Source organism: Vidua chalybeata, chromosome 1 (assembly GCF_026979565.1).
Source record: "Vidua chalybeata isolate OUT-0048 chromosome 1, bVidCha1 merged haplotype, whole genome shotgun sequence".
Taxonomy (NCBI): domain Eukaryota; kingdom Metazoa; phylum Chordata; class Aves; order Passeriformes; family Viduidae; genus Vidua; species Vidua chalybeata.
The window spans coordinates 7,642,967-7,661,215 of record NC_071530.1 but is presented as its reverse complement, the minus strand read 5'-3'; the positions used below and the strand labels follow the sequence as shown (position 1 = coordinate 7,661,215).

The 18,249-nt window shown below is 39.3% G+C and overlaps 1 protein-coding gene across 2 annotated transcripts in view; it reads right to left on the bottom strand.

Moving 5' to 3' along the window:
• The window catches only part of DPP6 (dipeptidyl peptidase like 6), a 395,509-nt gene that overhangs the window by 123,796 nt on the left and 253,464 nt on the right, over window positions 1-18,249 (bottom strand). For both annotated transcript variants that reach the window (XM_053944562.1, XM_053944571.1), the window contains exons 4-5: window positions 12,980-13,074; window positions 10,111-10,185 (exon numbers count right to left, since the gene is read on the bottom strand). In XM_053944562.1, coding sequence (XP_053800537.1) covers window positions 10,111-10,185; window positions 12,980-13,074 — 170 coding nt within the window. The remainder of the gene's footprint in view (window positions 1-10,110; window positions 10,186-12,979; window positions 13,075-18,249) is intronic.

Here is an 18,249-nt window from a genome sequence, read left to right as displayed (position 1 = left end):
TGAATGCTTAGTATATCTAACTAATTTATTCCGTTTTTAAATAATTCACTTTAGAGGCAGGAATTAACAACTACAGCACCACAGCATATGTTCCTTCTATTAAAATTTACTCTTAACATGTAAAAATTGCTTTTTCTATTGTAGCAGCTGAGAATGTGAATGCTACAAAGAAGTTAGCACTGGCATTGAAATTTTTAAAGTTGGTCCTAGGCTCAGGGCACTTTTAGAAGACTCAAAGAAAAGAATGTGAAACAAGAAAGATGAGTCTGTCAGAAAGCATTAGAGAGCAACAGTTTAAAAGCAGTGAAGTGGATGTGAAAGAAATGAAAAATATTCAGATGTATGCTAGAAGCCTTGGTCAAAAATCCTCTCCCTGTTCAGTGAAAGATTAATTTTCCAGTTCCATATGAGATCAGAAGACTCAGAGCTGTCTCAATGTACACACAGATCTAATTCACTGGAAGAGACAATTCTATATTCTGACAGGAAGAAAACAAACTGAAATCACACAGAAGGCAGGAAGACATTTTCTGTGTTATCTTTGTGATGCTGTGGGCAACTTCCATGGGGTAAATGGTCTGTGGTGATGAAGAGCACCTCTTTGGAAAGCAGGGGGAGAGCAAAAGGGGACAGGAAGCGGCACAGAACCTGCCCTGCTCCTTGCCTGCTGCAGAACCCTTCACAGCCCTGCCATCAACAGCATCACTCCTGCACACAGAAATATGAGGTCTCAAGCATTTAAAGACATGACTAAAGCCCTGTGATTCCTCTCCCTTTTCAAGAAAGAGCTTCTTTTGAGCAGAGAATAGAAGAAAAAAGAATAGAATATTCCATCTTCAAATCTGGGTCATTAGCTGCCCAAGGAGGAACATTAATTATTGGTTTCAACATCAAGCTGGTAAAAGCAGAGTTCTGCAGGCAGTTAAAGAGATAAAAGGCACTTGTTCAGGGTAAACACAGAGAGCCACACACTCCTTGGATTTAGGATGTAACTTGGCTAAAGAGGAGAACTTTTACGTCAGAAGATTTGCATTTCTGAGTACAGGAACTTCACTGGGGTGTCCTGCATAGCAAGAGCTGTTTTTCCAGAAGAGGGCACTAAATATATATTTTTTTTTACTATTTCAGTGATTAAAAATTTAAAAAATAAAAAAACACTGGAAATCAGAAGAATTGGATTATAGACTGTTTAATATGTTTCTGCAGAGACACCAGAATTAAATTCTTTCTAGTTTTGCCTTCTGATGCTTTTTAAATCACAGTTGTTTTCTCATTTTGTATGCTACTCCTAATATATTTCTTTCCATAACATTTTAAAATAACCACCTATACTTATTACAATCCAGCACAAACTAGGATGTTCATTGTCCCTAAAACCCTAGGAAGCAAATTTATTCTAAAAAGCAGGAACTCATCTCTAATGTAATTGTGAAGCCTCTTTATGTTGCAAGGAATCTAATTGTTAGATTTTAATTTTTTTCAATATTTTTGATACTGGTATTAATTTCATTCCTTGTAAAGCGAAGTTACCCCATTTTTTCACTAAGATAGATTCCCATACAAGTGCAAGAAAGAAAACTGTGATTATTTTAATGCTGTCCATCTGATTTTGACTATCTAGGAGACCTTGTACATTATCTTATGAAGGCTTTATTCAAAAATTAATTGCAATTTATTTTTATGACATTTTTATGAATCTTATTAGGACATTAACCTCTACCAGTTTGTTCAAGTTAGCTCACCTATACACTCAGAAAAGGAAGAAGAATGAGAAATCTAACCTTATGCAAGCTAAGAAAAATTGTTTATTTTTGTATCATAGTGTTTTGCCTTGAGGCTTTTTTTTTATTTTTTCCTTCCCTGCTTGATTAAAATCTCATTTACTAAAGAAAATATTTACAGAGGAAGACTGCTGATAGCTGATACTGATACATAATACACCTATGTACTTTTGCATGACAGGCTAATTATTTCTGAGTTTGGATGCTCCTCTAGTCTTCCCTGGAGCTGTGGATTTGCTTTGCAGTTTACTGATGTGTATCTATGGTTCTGAATAAATGCAGAATATATTTTATTGGCCTTTGCTACATAAGCAAGGCTGTCCAACTTAGTCTGAAAAACAATTTTGCACTCAGTCATGTTTGTGCAATTTTTATTGAAGTCTCCCAGCTAAATTCAGGAGGCTTCAGGCTTAGTTCTAATTCAATTTATCTGCATTATTAGAACAGCAAGGGTTTAATCCATTGTTTTTAATAGGAAAGCAGTTAAAGCAGCTGAAGCAGCTGAAGTCAGCAGACTCTGTTTTTAATGCTCTGCATTTCAAGTTTTGTTGCAATGATCAGACTAAACAGTCCCTGGAGTGGAGAGAATGGAGACTGGATAAGAAATTGGGGTTTGGTGCAGTTTTACCAAAACCATTGCTATGCAGGGAGCAGGCAGCAGCAGAACTGGACTGTGGGGATGGAGGACTGCAGGCTGTGCTGAGCTTTGCTTCCCAGCCCAGGCAAACACACCATGCCGTGTTTTATGAATGCTCCCAGACCATAGTTTCAGAAGCACAGGCTTCCCCCTGGAAACATCCCCAGAACCAGGGAGCAATAGAGCCAAAAGTCTGGTATCCAGTGTGGTTTTACTGTTGGCCCATGAAAGAGCTGCAGGCGTTCAGTCACCACAGTGGCTGCCAATGATAAATCATAGAATGGTTTGGGTTGGAAGATCATCCAGTTCCAACCTCTCTGCTATGGGCAGGAACACCTTTTACTAGACCAAGTTCCTCCAATGTTGAGATGATCCCACTCCAAGAATGCCTGCTGAGCATGAGGAGAGTACCCACTCTTTGCATTTTAGGGGTGCAACCGTATTTTCCATGGATAATAGACACAAGCAGCCCCCACCCAGCCATTCCTCCTTGCTGACACTCAGCGCCTATCCTGTCCATTTTATTAAAAATGGAAAACAAAGTATACAGACTTGGGATGTGTCTTTTCATTCTACCTCCCCCCCCCCCCGCCCAGTTTCTACTGAGTTACAATGGCAGACCCTTAATTTTAAATAAGACCCCATGGCCCCATGGCTCAAGGATCCTAACATACCACAATGTCCCTACAGTATATTTCTTTGAGCTCCTAACCCCCTCTAACTTCTTGTTTAAACTATTTTTTTTCTCATTAAATCAAGCTGTTCCAAAGCAGAATTGCTGTCAAAAGCAAAGAACATTCAGGCTACATAAAGGAATACAATTTCTACTGGAACTTTGTCAGGATTTCAAATGAAACATAAGGGTTTCTCAAAGCAAATAAAGAACAGGTTTGACCTGTTTTCTTCCCTTGTGTTAGTCCAAAATTGGCCCTGAAATTTAGCAACATGAAATTAATTTCTGTGGTTTCTCCCTCAAAAGAAAACTCTAGGATTAAACTTGTCAGTAATTATTGCTCCACTGGCCTGTAACTGTGTCCAAAAATTTCTATTCTAAACAAACAATGGGACAGAAATTGGTGGAGTGCTGACTGCTGAGCAGGAAGAACAAATACTCTCACCATTTGATGACATGTTTGCTCAATTAGAGTGGGTATCCACCCTCCTAGAGTAAGAACTTTTAATTCTGTAAGCATGTGCAGCAGAGAAGACTTGGCATAGAAGGGCCCTGCTGCTGAAGGCACGACTGAGGACACCTGAGAAGGCAGTGTTTGCACAACTCTGTAATAGAGTTTGGAAAACCCATGGATCCCCCGAGAGCTGTGTGGCAAACTTCCCTCTCTCTCTGTGCCACTGCAGATATCAAATATTAATTAGCCTGGAACAATTACTGATACCAGCACAGGACAGCACAATGGTACATCTGACAGAGATATTGCTGCTTCTGCCTGTGCTGAGATTCACTGGCAGGAAAACCTCCCAGCTGCTGAGGGTTCAGGTACTAGCAGCTTTGATTTATTCAGTGAAAAGTGACCATGAAGAGCTCATCTCCTGCCTTAGATGGCGACTCCCCCAGGTCGGACAGAAAAGCAAATGGGAGTGTGGAAATGTTTTTGAATCAACCTTGTTTGAAGTCTTTGAAAATTCTGTTTTGTCTGTCTTGTTGAAAACAGCAGATGAGGGAATTTTTTCATGGTGGGTTTGAGCCTGGAAAAGATAGGCTGTCTTTCTCAGAGACCAGATTCATAATTAAAAATTACCACAACAAGCTCTTTTAAAATAAAATATTGCCCTTAAATGTTGTCAAACAATAGCTGCTGCTTCAGCTTGAAATCCAAAGTAAACTATCACCCACAAAATTAACCTCTTCTGTGCTGTTAGCACATCCTTGTTAATGCAATGCTTCTGGACACACAGGCCTTAGCTTTAGTGATGTAAATGTAGCTGGAGCTGCTGTTCTACCACAAAGAGGTTAAACAGTACTTATCAAACAAGGTTATCACACTACTGATCTTGGCTATTAAAATAAAATCACTCAAAACAGGATCTGTAAGAAGGAGAAAGAAAGGTGGTCCCAACCTTCATCCCTGACACCCCAGAACAACCCCACTGCAAGCCCACACAAGCACACACATAAAAATGCTGCCACTTTCAGAAGCTGTGAGCATTTTATTGAAATATTAAAGATTAGCTGAATGGTATTAATAATATTAATTCTATGGGAAGCAACTGAAGGTGTTGCTTTCCTGAAAATTTAGCAAATTACCAGATTTGATGAGTGGCTGGCCTATGTGTTTCCACTAATTCATTAATAACTTTACTTCTGCTCATTAAAAGCACTGGATGACTACAGTCATATAACTTATTCTTCATTCACAACTACATTCATACAGCTGGTGAATTGAGAAAAGAGAATATACTCTGCCTGAAGATACACACATGCACAGATGTAATAACAGAAATATTTTAACTATAAACAGTATAAAAACGGTATTTTATAAAATATAAACAGTATTTGGATTGAGTCCTTTTCTTCTTTTTGTTTAGTAAGTGCTTTATCCTAGTCCATTATTTATCCTAATAACAGTAACTATTTCTCACAAGTATAAGAAATTACAGTGCTTCAGGCTTGAAAATCTTGGGAAAAACAATTTTAGCAGCCTTTGATATAAGTGAATAATGTCCTTATATTGTGCAGCTTTCCAATACAGGAGTCCTTCTGATTTATGAACGATTCAAAACAGTATTCACATTAAAAAGAGGATATGAAAAACCATAAACTTAAGGTTTTTACCTCAAAATGGCCCCCTCAAAAACTAATAATTTACAACAAACACCAAAAAAATTAAATAACAATCAATAAAGCAGGTAGCACTATTTTATGACAGAAATATTCTATCTGTGCTCACTTTATCATGAAATCACTAAATATTTTCAGTGTTCCTGAAAACAACATTGGGTGAGAATGAAAAAAATAAATGTGAAATATATTTATTGCCATATAAAGAAAACAGATTTATGCAGGCCTATTTCTAAGCCTGGTAAATCCATTTCAATTAAGCAATAAATATCATGACTACAGTCTGAGCAGTATTACTGATGATAGTTATGACAGTCTTCAATTTTCAGAGGTATATTTATCATAATAATGTTTATCATCTAGCTCAAAAGGATGTTGTGAGGATCCATTAATATTTATACCCATTAGTGTTTTGGAAATAACAAGCATTATGTTATTTTAATTTTTACACAACTAATTAAATTAGTATGAGGTCGTAAGCTTATTAGTATGAGGGCCATAAGCACACAACCCATTCATTTCACATAACAACCAGACTTAAGAGAAATAAAAAAAAAAAATAGTAACAACAACAATAGTAATATGTTGCTTTCTATAAATAATGCTTTTTTACATCTTTCACACTCTAAATACCAACTCTAAGGTTTGCTCTGGGTTTTTCTGAGCTCCTTTTTGTCCCACCACTCACCTCAGAGATACAGGCAGGGAGAACAGAAATACTGAACTCACCACATGAACTAAGCTAAAAATTAATTATTGAGTGTGTTCTAATTACAACAGTTATTAGTTCTTTCCAGCCATTTGGATTAAAAAAGAGCATTTCTTTTACTTCAAAATAGGTAACAGCATCTGTTGTATCAGCTGCAAAAGCCTCTGAGCCCTAACTTTGTTCAGAAGCCTTTGCAGTTTGGTCCATGCTAACCAGCCAGCATTTCTAAGTGAAATTGCCTTTAACTGGCACAAACACAGTAATGGGCTGGTAAAATTGGAGGCAAAGAGCAAAAAGATTTGAGAGGAATCTTGGCAGCTTTGATTCCTCTCTTGCATGATGACAACACTGATTCCTAATAAAGGGAATTAAATATTCACTATTTAACATCTCACTATATCACTCCAAAAAATAAGTTTTCTTCTCAGATATTTCCTCTGTTTCTTTCATTCCATTACACAAACTCCACTGGTAACTGACTGCCACACAAAGCTGCACAAGCTTTAGTCACTCGTCTTTACTCTTACCTCAGTCACAGAAATGCCACGAGATTTAAGGGTTGCTTTGTCACTTGGCTATTTAGGAAACCCCTTTTGGAGACCAGAGATACCCACAGAGGTGGTGCCAGCCCAAAGAGCTGGGTGTGTCCCCAGGAGGCACACGGGGAGCACAGAGCTTGCCCATCAGTGCTGCTGGAGCCATGGGCTGGGCATGAGCGTCCTTGGCCTGGCACCACAGAGACAACCGTGAGCCTCTGCCCCTCTTCTGCTGAGCTGCTGTGGCCAAACCCCGTTTGCCCACGTGTTTTGGGGTTATTAAACCCCACATCAGAGCCCCACACACTTGGTTTGGTGAAGGGTGTTTTGAAATCAAAGTTCCTCAATGGAGGTGCTTATTCCCCAATGCTTTCCCAAATTTTCACTCTGCTGTTTCAGCCTCAGGTTGCACCTTGTTGTGGTGTAAAGAAACTAAAAACAAACAGCAGAAAAATTGTGGGAGTATTTCAAGACAAAGAAGCTTGGTGCCTTTCCTGTGACCTTTCCAGAAAAAGAACAAATCTTCTGTGTTCAAGGTTAGAAAAGCTCCCTATTAGCACAAGGCTTACCCAGAATATTGCTGCCTGAAAGATTAAACTTCTGTAAATATAAGCACTGCAAAAAAAAAAAAAAAAAAAAAAAAAAAAAGCATTTACAATGAAATCTGACAGCCAGACTAGCCACAATGTACCCACACCAGCCTCACAGCTGTCTGCCAAGCTTCCTGGGAGAAATATATTTTAAGGAATGTACTTTAATTCATTATCCTTTAAAATGACGAAGTGATACAACAGGAAAACACACATTAGCTGCCTCAGTGTCTTTGCAAAATAGGTGTCTGGCAGTTCAGTGCTGTGCTATTCCAGTGTGGGTGTCAGTGCTGTCACCCAGACCAACACTGAGCAGACATGCTTCTGTGCAAATAAATAGAAAAATATAGAAGCAGCTATTACTGGAAGGAAATGACTTTGTGGCACTTTTCTTTAAAATATTCCGCTCCATTGGAGTGACACATTGTGCTCTTCTATTTTGATGTTTATTCCTGGCTGGTATTAAACATAGAGGCTGAATCAATTCATTTCAGAATTCAGGCAAATTATTAATTCATACTATGCATATTAAAGCAGCACAACTGTACTATGTAAAAAAAAAAAAAGATGAAAATATCTATACTCACAAACAATTAAAAGGCAGCACGTCACATTTTCAAATACCAAAAAAAAAAAAAAAAAGAAACCATTTCTGGTGGCTAAAAAATAAGTATGCAATAATTCCAAGAAGCTCCTTTTCTGAAATTGTAGAATTAAACTTTAAAGGCATATCCTCTGCCAATACATCTCCTGAAATTTCCTTTTGACTTTGCAAGAAGGACAACTACCCAAGGCTTTGCTAATCAATTCCTTGTGTTGAAGAAAACAGCGTAATTTGAATTTTGTCCAAGAATACAGTTTGAAATGCAGAAAATGTGAAGAGCTAACTAACATGCAATTATTTGTAGCCACAGTCTGCATACCAAGGGAGAAGAAAGCTGAAGAAGTAATTCAACAGTTATTGCCATTTTAATACAGAGAGCCACTCATCATGGCTTAAGGCTGCAACAACCAAGACTGAACCCAACTACCCCTCTATTATCGTGCTTCAAAACAGAACAAAACAAAACTCAAAACAAAACAAAACAAACCAAACAAATTTTCTTTTCTCCATAAACATGGATCTGAAAGGAATAAAAGCGGGTTTGTTTAGGTTTATTTTGCTTCAGGAGCTCTTGCTATATAGGAATACCTGAGCAATTAGCAATGTTCTCTTACAGTGAGTATATTCCACATCCTGAAACGTTCACAAAGGTAATGCTTTCAGCTTCCCACCCTGGGTTTCCCTTTCTAGTAAAAGATGTGGTGTGATGCAAGGAGCACCTGGCTGTGTGCTGCTCTCTCTTTAGAACCACAAACTCCGTGTTTTGCCTGTACCTCAGACTCACAGGTCTGCAAGCACTGACGTGCAGAGAGGAGGATGCAGAGGAAGCACATCCAGCCCATCCCTTCCCATTCCCATGCCCCTCCTGCCACACTGCCCACATCAAGCACTCCTCCACAGACTGAACACAAAGTCTGGGCTGTAAAAGCCCCCCTAACTCTGCTTCTTTCAGATCTTCAGTGTGCAGTCTTTTCAGTGGATAAAGGTTGAGAATAAAAAGTTAATTTCTCATTACTATTTTACAGAAATTTTACTTTTTCTCTCTTTTTTTTTTTTTTGAGTTTGTTTTGTTTTGTTTTGTCATTAAAGGCATTCTTCTGTCATTCTCAGAGGAACTGAGGAAGCTCTCAGAGGAACTGAGGAAGCCCTCCCTCCTCAGGGCTCTTCCAGCTTGCACAGTGGATCTGAGCAGAGTTGGCACAGGGCTTCCACAGACAAAGGCTGATTTCCACTAAAGGAACTGAATTTTGCAAAACATCTCTAGCTCACAAGGCAGGGAGATTTGAGATAAAGGCTTTGCTTGCTCAGTGACCCTTAGGCTGTCTTTTCCATGTTTAGAATTAACTTAACACTTCTCCATCCATCTCTGTCTAGAACTCAGCTAAGCTTCAGGTAAGTGAAGTCACACCACCAGTAATTTCCCAGGAAAAATCATTATGAATTACTCCTAAAGTTTCTGATACAGTTTTATTTTCCCTTTTTTCTAAAACCAGCATGCTTCTTCTGATTTTCATTGCACCAAGTGTGGAATAACTGCAAAGATGATAGCAGAGAAATCAGATGAGCAACAGAGCTACAACTTTCACTGCCTAAAGGACCCACAAATTTCCTTTGGTTAGCAGCTGAAATGATATTTACATTATGGAAAAAAACAATTACAGCTGTCAGTGAATTAATTATTTTAATTTTGAAGAATTGGTGATATTCTAAACTATGGAAACAAAATATATAGGGCTTATAGTTCATCCAAGTAGTACAGCATAGCTATCACTCAAACATTTCAGGCCTTATACCAGCAGAATTGAGGAAGACAAAAATATTATTCATGCAGAAGAATTGCTTTCCCCATGTTTGATTCTTCGGTCATCATTTAAAAATGACTCATTACATTTTTCCCTTTTGAAGTCTGGTAAAAAATTTGCTTTAATCCAGAACTTAGTATCAACCTAATGGTGATTTTTTACAAATGATTTATACCTAACCCTCAGAAGAAAAGGATTTATAATGAAAGTGATAGCTCAAGCCTAACTGCAGCACTGGGAATGGTGACACCATAATTAATGTATTATTTCAGTTGTGGGAGACACTGACAGTAGCTTTTTGTTCTGAGAAAGAAATTTATAGGGTGATGGAAAAAGGCACCGTGGAAAAAAAAAAAAAACACAGAAGAGGAATAGAAATCCTTGTAGCAAAGACATGTCCTTACAATCCCCCTCCCGGAGGCTATAAAATTCTGGCAGTGACAGTGTTTCCTCACAGTCTAATTTATACCTTTCTCCTCTACTAGATGGCAGTGTGACATGCTCTCAGAATTGCTAAGTGAAGGGGTTTCTTGCTTTCTTTCATAGGAAGCAATTAATTTAAAATATCATCTTGCTGGCATAAAAGTAAAAAAAAAAAAATAAAGAAAAGTTCGCCACTGGCTGTGTATTTTGAAATCAAATCTGTTTACTTACAGGTTCAACATCGAAGGCAAATAGTGCATATTCCCTGTCAGGTGACACCTCATACCGGATAGCCTTTAAGGAGACCTGGAAAATAAATACAGTTTTGAAACAAATGCTCTTCAGTTTTCAAGCTAATGACACCCAGAACTAATTGTTATGATCATCTCTCTAAGGATGAAGAATACTGCCAGAATTAAGTGTCTTGAAAAAATATAGTAACTTTTTTTTTTTTTCTAAACCCCAGAAATGTTATGTGGGCACTCATAAGGGAAAGAATTAATGTGTTGTGACTCAGAGCAGGCAGCTATATCAAAAAACCCAGAATTTTCCTTACTGCACAGAGGCTGGTGAGGTGGCAGGTGTAGGCAGTAGTTAGTACAAAGCTCTACTTTTTGCCATTAATAAATGGCAATTTATTAATTTCCTCTCATTATCTGTATTCACTGGCCAGTGTAGGAGATAAAAAAAAAAATGTAAATAGCTTCTGGAACAAATTAGTAATAGAGACACCACTACCTCCCCCAATTAAGATAACCCAGAGGAAAACTATTCAGTTTTTCCCAGTTAAAAGTTTTTGGGATGCTGCAGCAGTTCAGTGCACCCTGACCTGTGTTCTGCAAAAATCAGCACTGTAAATCTTGCTAACAAGAAGAAATGCCAGGGTATCTCAGACTTGCCAGGAATTACCTTTTCCAAGCTCCACTTTTCATTTGTGTAGTGAAGCCATTTCTCCTCCCCAGTGTGTTTCAATATAATGCATTGCTGGCACAGATGGCACCAAGGTCAAAGAGAGGTGCCACTAACACATCACTCATCCACTGCCTTTTAAATCTCACCCTCTCGCCTAACAAATTAGATGCAAGTCCTTGAGAGAGTCCCACAGAGCAAAACTGAAAAGAGAATTGGGGAAAGTCCTCCCCGAGGCCAGGGGGGATGGATGTGCTGTGGGGGGAGCCCGGGGGACAGCCAGAAGCAGAGCATGGCACCATCATAGAATGATTTGGGTTGGAAGGGACCTTTAAAGGCTGCCTAGTCCAACCCCCTGCAATGAGCAGGGACAGCTGCACCCAGAACAGGTTGCTCAGAGTCCCATCCACAAGCTTTAGTCACTTGTCTTTACTCTTACCTCAGTCACAGAAATGCCATGAGATTTAAGGGTTGCTTTGTCACTTGGCTATTTAGGAAACCCCTTTTGGAGACCAGAGATACCCACAGAGGTGGTGCCAGCCCAAAGAGCTGGGTGTGTCCCCAGGAGGCACACGGGGAGCACAGAGCTTGCCCATCAGTGCTGCTGGAGCCATGGGCTGGGCATGAGCGTCCTTGGCCTGGCACCACAGAGACAACCGTGAGCCTCTGCCCCTCTTCTGCTGAGCTGCTGTGGCCAAACCCCGTTTGCCCACGTGTTTTGGGGTTATTAAACCCCACATCAGAGCCCCACACACTTGGTTTGGTGAAGGGTGTTTTGAAATCAAAGTTTCTCCATGGAGGTGTTTATTCCCCGATGCTTTCCCAAAATTTCATCCTGATCCTGAGCATTTCCAGGGAAGAGGCAGCCACCACCTCTCTGGGACATCTCACGGGCTGCTGACCCAGAGTAGCTCAGGATGGGGAGGGACAGGGAGCCTGGGCACCAGCAGTGGCAGCAGGAAGACAGATTTTATTTACAGAAGACAGGTTTTATTTACTGAAGACAGATTTTATTTACTGTTATGTTAATAACATGGGGAAGGAGAAACATGACCAAGTAGCAAAAGTTTTCTGCCCCAGGGCTGGAAAGGAAGAGGAAAAAGACAATGTGTCTGAATAAATGTAATGGCAGCTCTTGCACTGGGGCTTTCTGGATTAATGTGGAGGTGACCTGCAGATGCATTCACTGAGAGGGCAGAGGAACAAAGGTAGAACAGGCAGTAGGGTGGAAAATGGCACAAAAATGCAGGATTTTCTCATAGCACTGTGCTTTTCTTACAAATGGCAACAATTAAAAACCAGTGGAATAAACAAGAGGCCAAATGGAAGTAATTTGACTTCAACAGACCTTGACATTAAAGGAAGCCAGCCCATTCCCTTAGAATTGTAAATTGTAAATTGTAAAGAAAGGGGTTACACTCTGGTAAAAGAGGATTGCTTATATAATGCAGTAAAATTTGAAGGTTAAATGCAGCATGTGAAGTTTAAGTTTGGGCCCTGACATAATAATTTGGTGATAAATTCTTTGTCTCATTAAAAAATAATTAATACAATTGATGTACTAACTTCTGCCACAATGCTGGTTTCATCCACTACACAAAACAATGCCACAAAATACTTCTATCACTAAAAACAATGCTCTGAATCAGATGTGACTTTGTAGTCTTTACATTCGTTTTAATAGTCACCTATTAAATTCTTCCCACAACAATTTCTTAGGATTTCTCTCAAATACAACCCCACTTTTATTCCTCAATGCTACTCATAAAAACCACTGAAATTACATTTCAACCATTAGGCAAGAATAATCAGCAAATGCACAAACAAAAAATAAGTATTTGTGTGGAGAAATGTAGAGAATAACAACAGACAGTAAAGGATATCAATTGTCCTTTTTATTAAGCATGCAGAGATGAGAATTGTGCATCTTTCAATTATATATGATATGCAAGACTAGCTGCAAATCTCTATATGATACTTTCCAGAAGTATGGGAGAAACTGAGCTTGCAGAATAATAACAAAAGCTGAAGTTCAATCTCACATTATCCATCGCTGCATAGCCCATTGTACCACCAGTGAATTGCTTCTCCTTGACAATACATGAAGTTGAAACCCAAGTCATTTTCTGCTTTACTGATCCAACTGCAAGAGAGCTGTGAAATTCAGCTACTTGTCATAGAAAATACTTACAATTTTTTTGTTTTCTATTAATATTGTTGAACTGTTGGTTTCGACATTCCTCAGAATCACTGTGCCATTCTGGTTTCTATAAATGAATTCATTATCTGCAAGGAGGAAAACAAAAGGTCATTAAGGAAATCTGAAATTGTGTTTGTGTGGAATCTAATTATGGACTTCAAACCAAAAGTACTGCTGGGAACTTCTTTCTGAAGAACTCAAATTATTATTGAACACTTCAGCCATTGCTAAAAGTGGCTTTGAGGACGGCCATAAAACAATGTGGTTGGTGTTTGTCACATGTTTGTTGTGCCACACTTTCCCTTAGATGAATGCAAGAGTGACCTGTTTTGAATATCCAAACACAACTTGCTAGAAAACAAGGTCAAAAAAACCCATTCTTTATGATCACAGGTTTCTGAGTTCCACAGTCTTTGTGGAGTTTAATAAGCCTGGTAAGTCTCTGAAAGTGAAAGGCAAATGACCCTCTAACAAAGCAGATTCTGGAACCTAATATTGTACTCCAACTCTGACATTTGTTCTGCAGACGTATACCAGCAGGAGAAACATGCAGAGAAATCACCATTTTCACACGAAAAAAGGCAAATCAGCTTGTCTCTGTGCACTTTGGGACTACTCCAGCTCTCAAGACAGGTGGACAACAACAAAAATACTGGAGACAGTGTCCAGCTCTCAAAGCACACAGCCTGCCTGACAGAAAGGCTGGGGCAGACATATGAAAGGGATTCCAAATGAGGGTTAGGTAGCAGGTCAAAAGTTCAGGATGAAAAACATTACAACAATAAAGGCATGTCAGAAACTGAGTTCAAGCCTGATCAGTGCTTACATGCACTGCCCTGCAGATAAAACATAAAACATAAGTCCCAAGCACTCTGCCATTAAAGGAATCAGCAGTTTTTCTTGGCACAGGACTAGAGTTATGGTTTTTTTACAACTTGCCTAAACTGAGAACTGATGGATCCTACCAAACCTCAGCTTCCAGTTTCAGTGAGAGAAACAATTCCTCACCACCTACCATTATGGTGGCTGCCCCAGGAATGTCACCATGATGCAACAAGGGCTAGGGACATGTGGGTGGTTTAACATTACCCATGGAGCATCCTGGGATGAGTCAAAGGTGAGTTTAAATCCTCTAGGATATGTACAAGCACAAACCCAGCTCACTGTAACTGCAGAGGTGTGCACTGCCCAGTTGGGGTGACCTGCTAAAGGCAACATTGGGTTTGGAGACTTGGTTCTTTCAAAACCAGGGTGTGCAGACCTAGAAGTCTCCTTATCCATGTTCCAGTCTTTTATTTCCAACCTGGTGATGATAATCCTCATCACAGTCACAAACCAGCTTTATAAAATGCTCTGTAGGTGCAGATGAAAAGCTTCTACACTCTACTTATTGCTGTCAATTAAAAAAAAATCTTCTCCTCCATATCACAGATTTACACATAAGTGGAAGAAGAAGAAATCTCTGAGATTGGGATGAATCAGATTCTGTAAGGGCAAATGGTTGCTGCAATACAGTTGATCCTCTCAAAACCACAAGGTTTTATAGACTTTAAGATTCTCAGAATCCAAATCAGAGCAACAGCCCTTTAGACTCATAGGCAAAGTTCTCAAAGCATAACTTTTTTAAATTATGGAATAATTTTATTAGCAACTTCTGTCTTGAATAAAAAAAAAAGGAGGATCTTAATTAGATTGACTTACATTTATCTTTAGAGTATTCCTTCATACAATTTATGACTTAACAAACTAAGAAACTTAAACTTGAGAAAGAACTGATTGAACAGAGCTAGGACAGAAGTCAAAAAAGTCATAAGCAGTATGGAGAAGATAAATAAGGAATACTTATTCCCTGCCTTTTCCAAAATTAGTGCTGGAAGGCACCAGATGACATCAGTCAGTGTCAGGTTCAACACAAATAAAAGGGATTATTTCTTCATGCTGAAGGCAAACAAACTGTGGAACTCACAGTCCCAGGACAGAGCAGGTGCCAGGGCTGCAGGTGGATCCAAACTAGAATTAGAAAAATGGAAGAAAAATCCATAAAATATTATATGTCTTGAAGAGACATATAAGGAAGGCTTGAAGGCTTTTCAGGAAGCCCATGAGCCAGCCATTGTGAGAGACTAAAGGAATAACCTGAATCCTCAACTTGAGAAATTTGCCTGCTTTTCAGAATCTTCCCTAAGTATTTGCCCTTGTCCTGGGCCATATGGCAGAAGAGACAATCTCTGGGGTCTGATCCAGCAGCAGCTTATTTACAACTCTAAATTCCAGCTTCTGTGTCCAGATCCTTAAGAAAAGTGTTTATGCCAACAATTTAGGAAGTAAGGCAATAAAAGATTTAATGTTTCCTACATACTTGGTCTTTATATACTCAGGTCACAAAGTCTGAAGCATTATTTGTTATAAGAGGAAAGTATGCAGCCTAAATTTTTATTTTCCAGAAATATTTCAGGCATTCCAGAAAAAAAAAAAAAAAAAAAAGAAAAAAATTAAACGGAGAGACAGACTATTACCTAATTATCAAATATGCTGAAAAATATTACTGCTTTAATAATCACCCTCTGTCAACAACACAGAATGTTTTCCAATTATACACTAAGTTCAAGACAGAAAAAAATCATGTTTTAAACATGGCCAGCAAAACATTTGGATAATTGTAAGGCTCTCAGGATATTTCCTAATTACAGAAAAGAAAAGAGCGATGAAATTCAGCTCCAAGTTCAGAACATAGTAAAGTAGCTTATTAATCTAATGAGTCTGTGAAGCTGTTTCTTGAACATTGCAGGAACTGATGGAAGTCACATTACTGCCCATAATGACATTGCTACTAAATTTTATTGCTCCTTATACTCCAAAAAACCCCATAACATTCTAATAAACTATGAAACTTCAAGATTACATAGAAGTTGCTCCATGGTTGGAAGTAGGAGATGACAGACTTTCCCATTATTTGTTAAACCTTAACAGGTTTAAAATCAGGTGCTAATCTGCCACATGTACTTTTAGAATGCATTAAAAAAAGAATAAATGAAGCAGTGCTGATTTGTTAGGGCTCTAAATCTTGCCATTATATTAAATTCCAGCCATCAACACACTGTCTGAGTTAATGAACAGGAAATTGGTCTGCTTAAGAGAAGAACAAATTGATCTGTGTTATATTCCGAACAAAACACTGTGAGGTTTAGCTGGGTCTTAGTCCTCAAAAGATAAATCATATTCCTGGACTTCTGTTTTGAAATGTGTGATTTGTCCCAGTGCAAGAGCATTGATTTAAATGGGACATACCTCAATCAAAGCCACAAAGCAATGCAGTGGCCCCTGTCTGTAATGAATTCTGTCCAGCAAGCTGATGAGAATTTGCAGCCTGATTTATAGTTGTCACCAGAGCTGATAAAGGTCATCACTGCCTCTCATTTTTTATATCTGCCTTTCTTTGGGGCTGGTGTTCAGTATAAATGATGCTGAAATTTATAGTTTTCAGGCATGCTGCCATTTATTCCATTTCTTCAATCTTGGATTTTTTCCATCTGTTCTTCACCAAAGAAGTCATGGATGCCTCATCCCTGGAGGTGTTCAAGGCCAGGAGCCTTGAGCAATCTGTTCTAGTGAAAGGTGCCCAGTGGGGTTGGAACTGGGTGGTCTTTAAGGTTTCTTCAACCCAAACCTCTCTCTGATTCTGTGGTTCAATAGCAAAGTTCACTTTTCCAGCTCCTCACTTCTCTTTCAACTTCCAGGAAATTGTCTGAGTGGTAGATCACATTTCCTGACTGTGAATGTAGACACAGATATGTAGTCACACTTGGAAAAGGTGACTGATTGCAAAAAACAATGATTTCCAGAAACAGTGGATCAGCCTTGGGGCTGTACAGAGTCAGTGCAGAGGAACTGGGGAGGCCTGGGGAGAAACATTTAAGCAGAACAGGTGAAATCATAAACCCCATCTGCTTCTCTGTCTTGAATTCAGTCAGGAAATGCACAGGCAGAGAAAACAGACCCAGGGAGAGGGAGCTCATGTCCCTTGAAGCCACTGAGCCCTCACCAAGAACAGCACAGACAGACTGGGCACCAGACAAAACAGCTCAGCACAGTGGACAAGAAGGTTTGGGACAACTTTACTTCTAGAAGGAGTAAGTTTGAGTGCTGGCAATGCAAAGAATTTGAAGGAACTACATCCATTGACAGGAACACAGCATCAGTGCCCAAAAATTTAGTGCAGTAAAGCTTCTCTGAAGTCCACATTACCAGCGAGGAAAGATTGGTTTATAAGGTACTGTACAGGACCATGCCTATGAGGAGAACTTTCTTTATTTGTCAGAACTTATGAAAAGCAGAAAACAAAACTGAGTGATAAAATATGAAAACAAAAACTATTTAAATACAGCTCTAAAAATATTTTAATGAAATTGTCATTTTCTATCATTTTAATACCTGATGAATGAAAAGTACACAGAAAAAGGTTATGAAATTCATATGCAGCAAGTCAGCAGCAAGAGACAGTGAAAGAGAGAAGGTAGAGTCAGGACTGTTAGGACCACTCCAGTCTTTTAGGTCAACAGATTTGAGGAAAAGGCAACTTCTTAAGTCCTGATCAACAGACATGAAAGAAAATTGAATGAATCTCAGTATGATGAAAGCCAGCATCAAGGGAATTATCATTTTCAATCCATAAGATTAAGGAAGATTGATTAATAAAAGAAATTTAAGTCCTGAAGTTGTTCTAAACCATTTCAGACAAATGAGCCTCCAGATACCAGCAGGATTGGCAAACATATTACCCTGTGTCAGGAGAGCAGAGAGCAGCAGGTCCTGTGGGACCTTGTGTGTCCCCTCCCAAGGGACAGAGGTCACTTTGCACGGGGTCATGTGCAGGGATGCTGGGATGGAGCTCTGCACTGGCACAGCAAATGTCACAGGGCCACCAAGACCACTGGCACCCTTCTGTCATTCCTCATGGGGGAAAAAAGAAGAGTTGTTGTGGGGGTTTTAATGACCCAAAGCAGTCAGCTCTTTGGTGATTTATCTTACATCTGAAGGAGTCTTGCAGGAGCCCTGCAGCCCTGCCCAGCATGGTGCACAGCATCACTCAGCCCTCGGCCAGGCTGAGCCCACCCCCACTGAGGTGACAACAGCACCTGAACCAGCCCAGGCTTTCTGGGAGTCCTCCCAGGCAGGTATTGATCAGACACACCTGGATACCTTCACCATCTATCAAGATAACAGACAGGAAGGTTGTAATGATAGGACAGATGTTTCTTCAG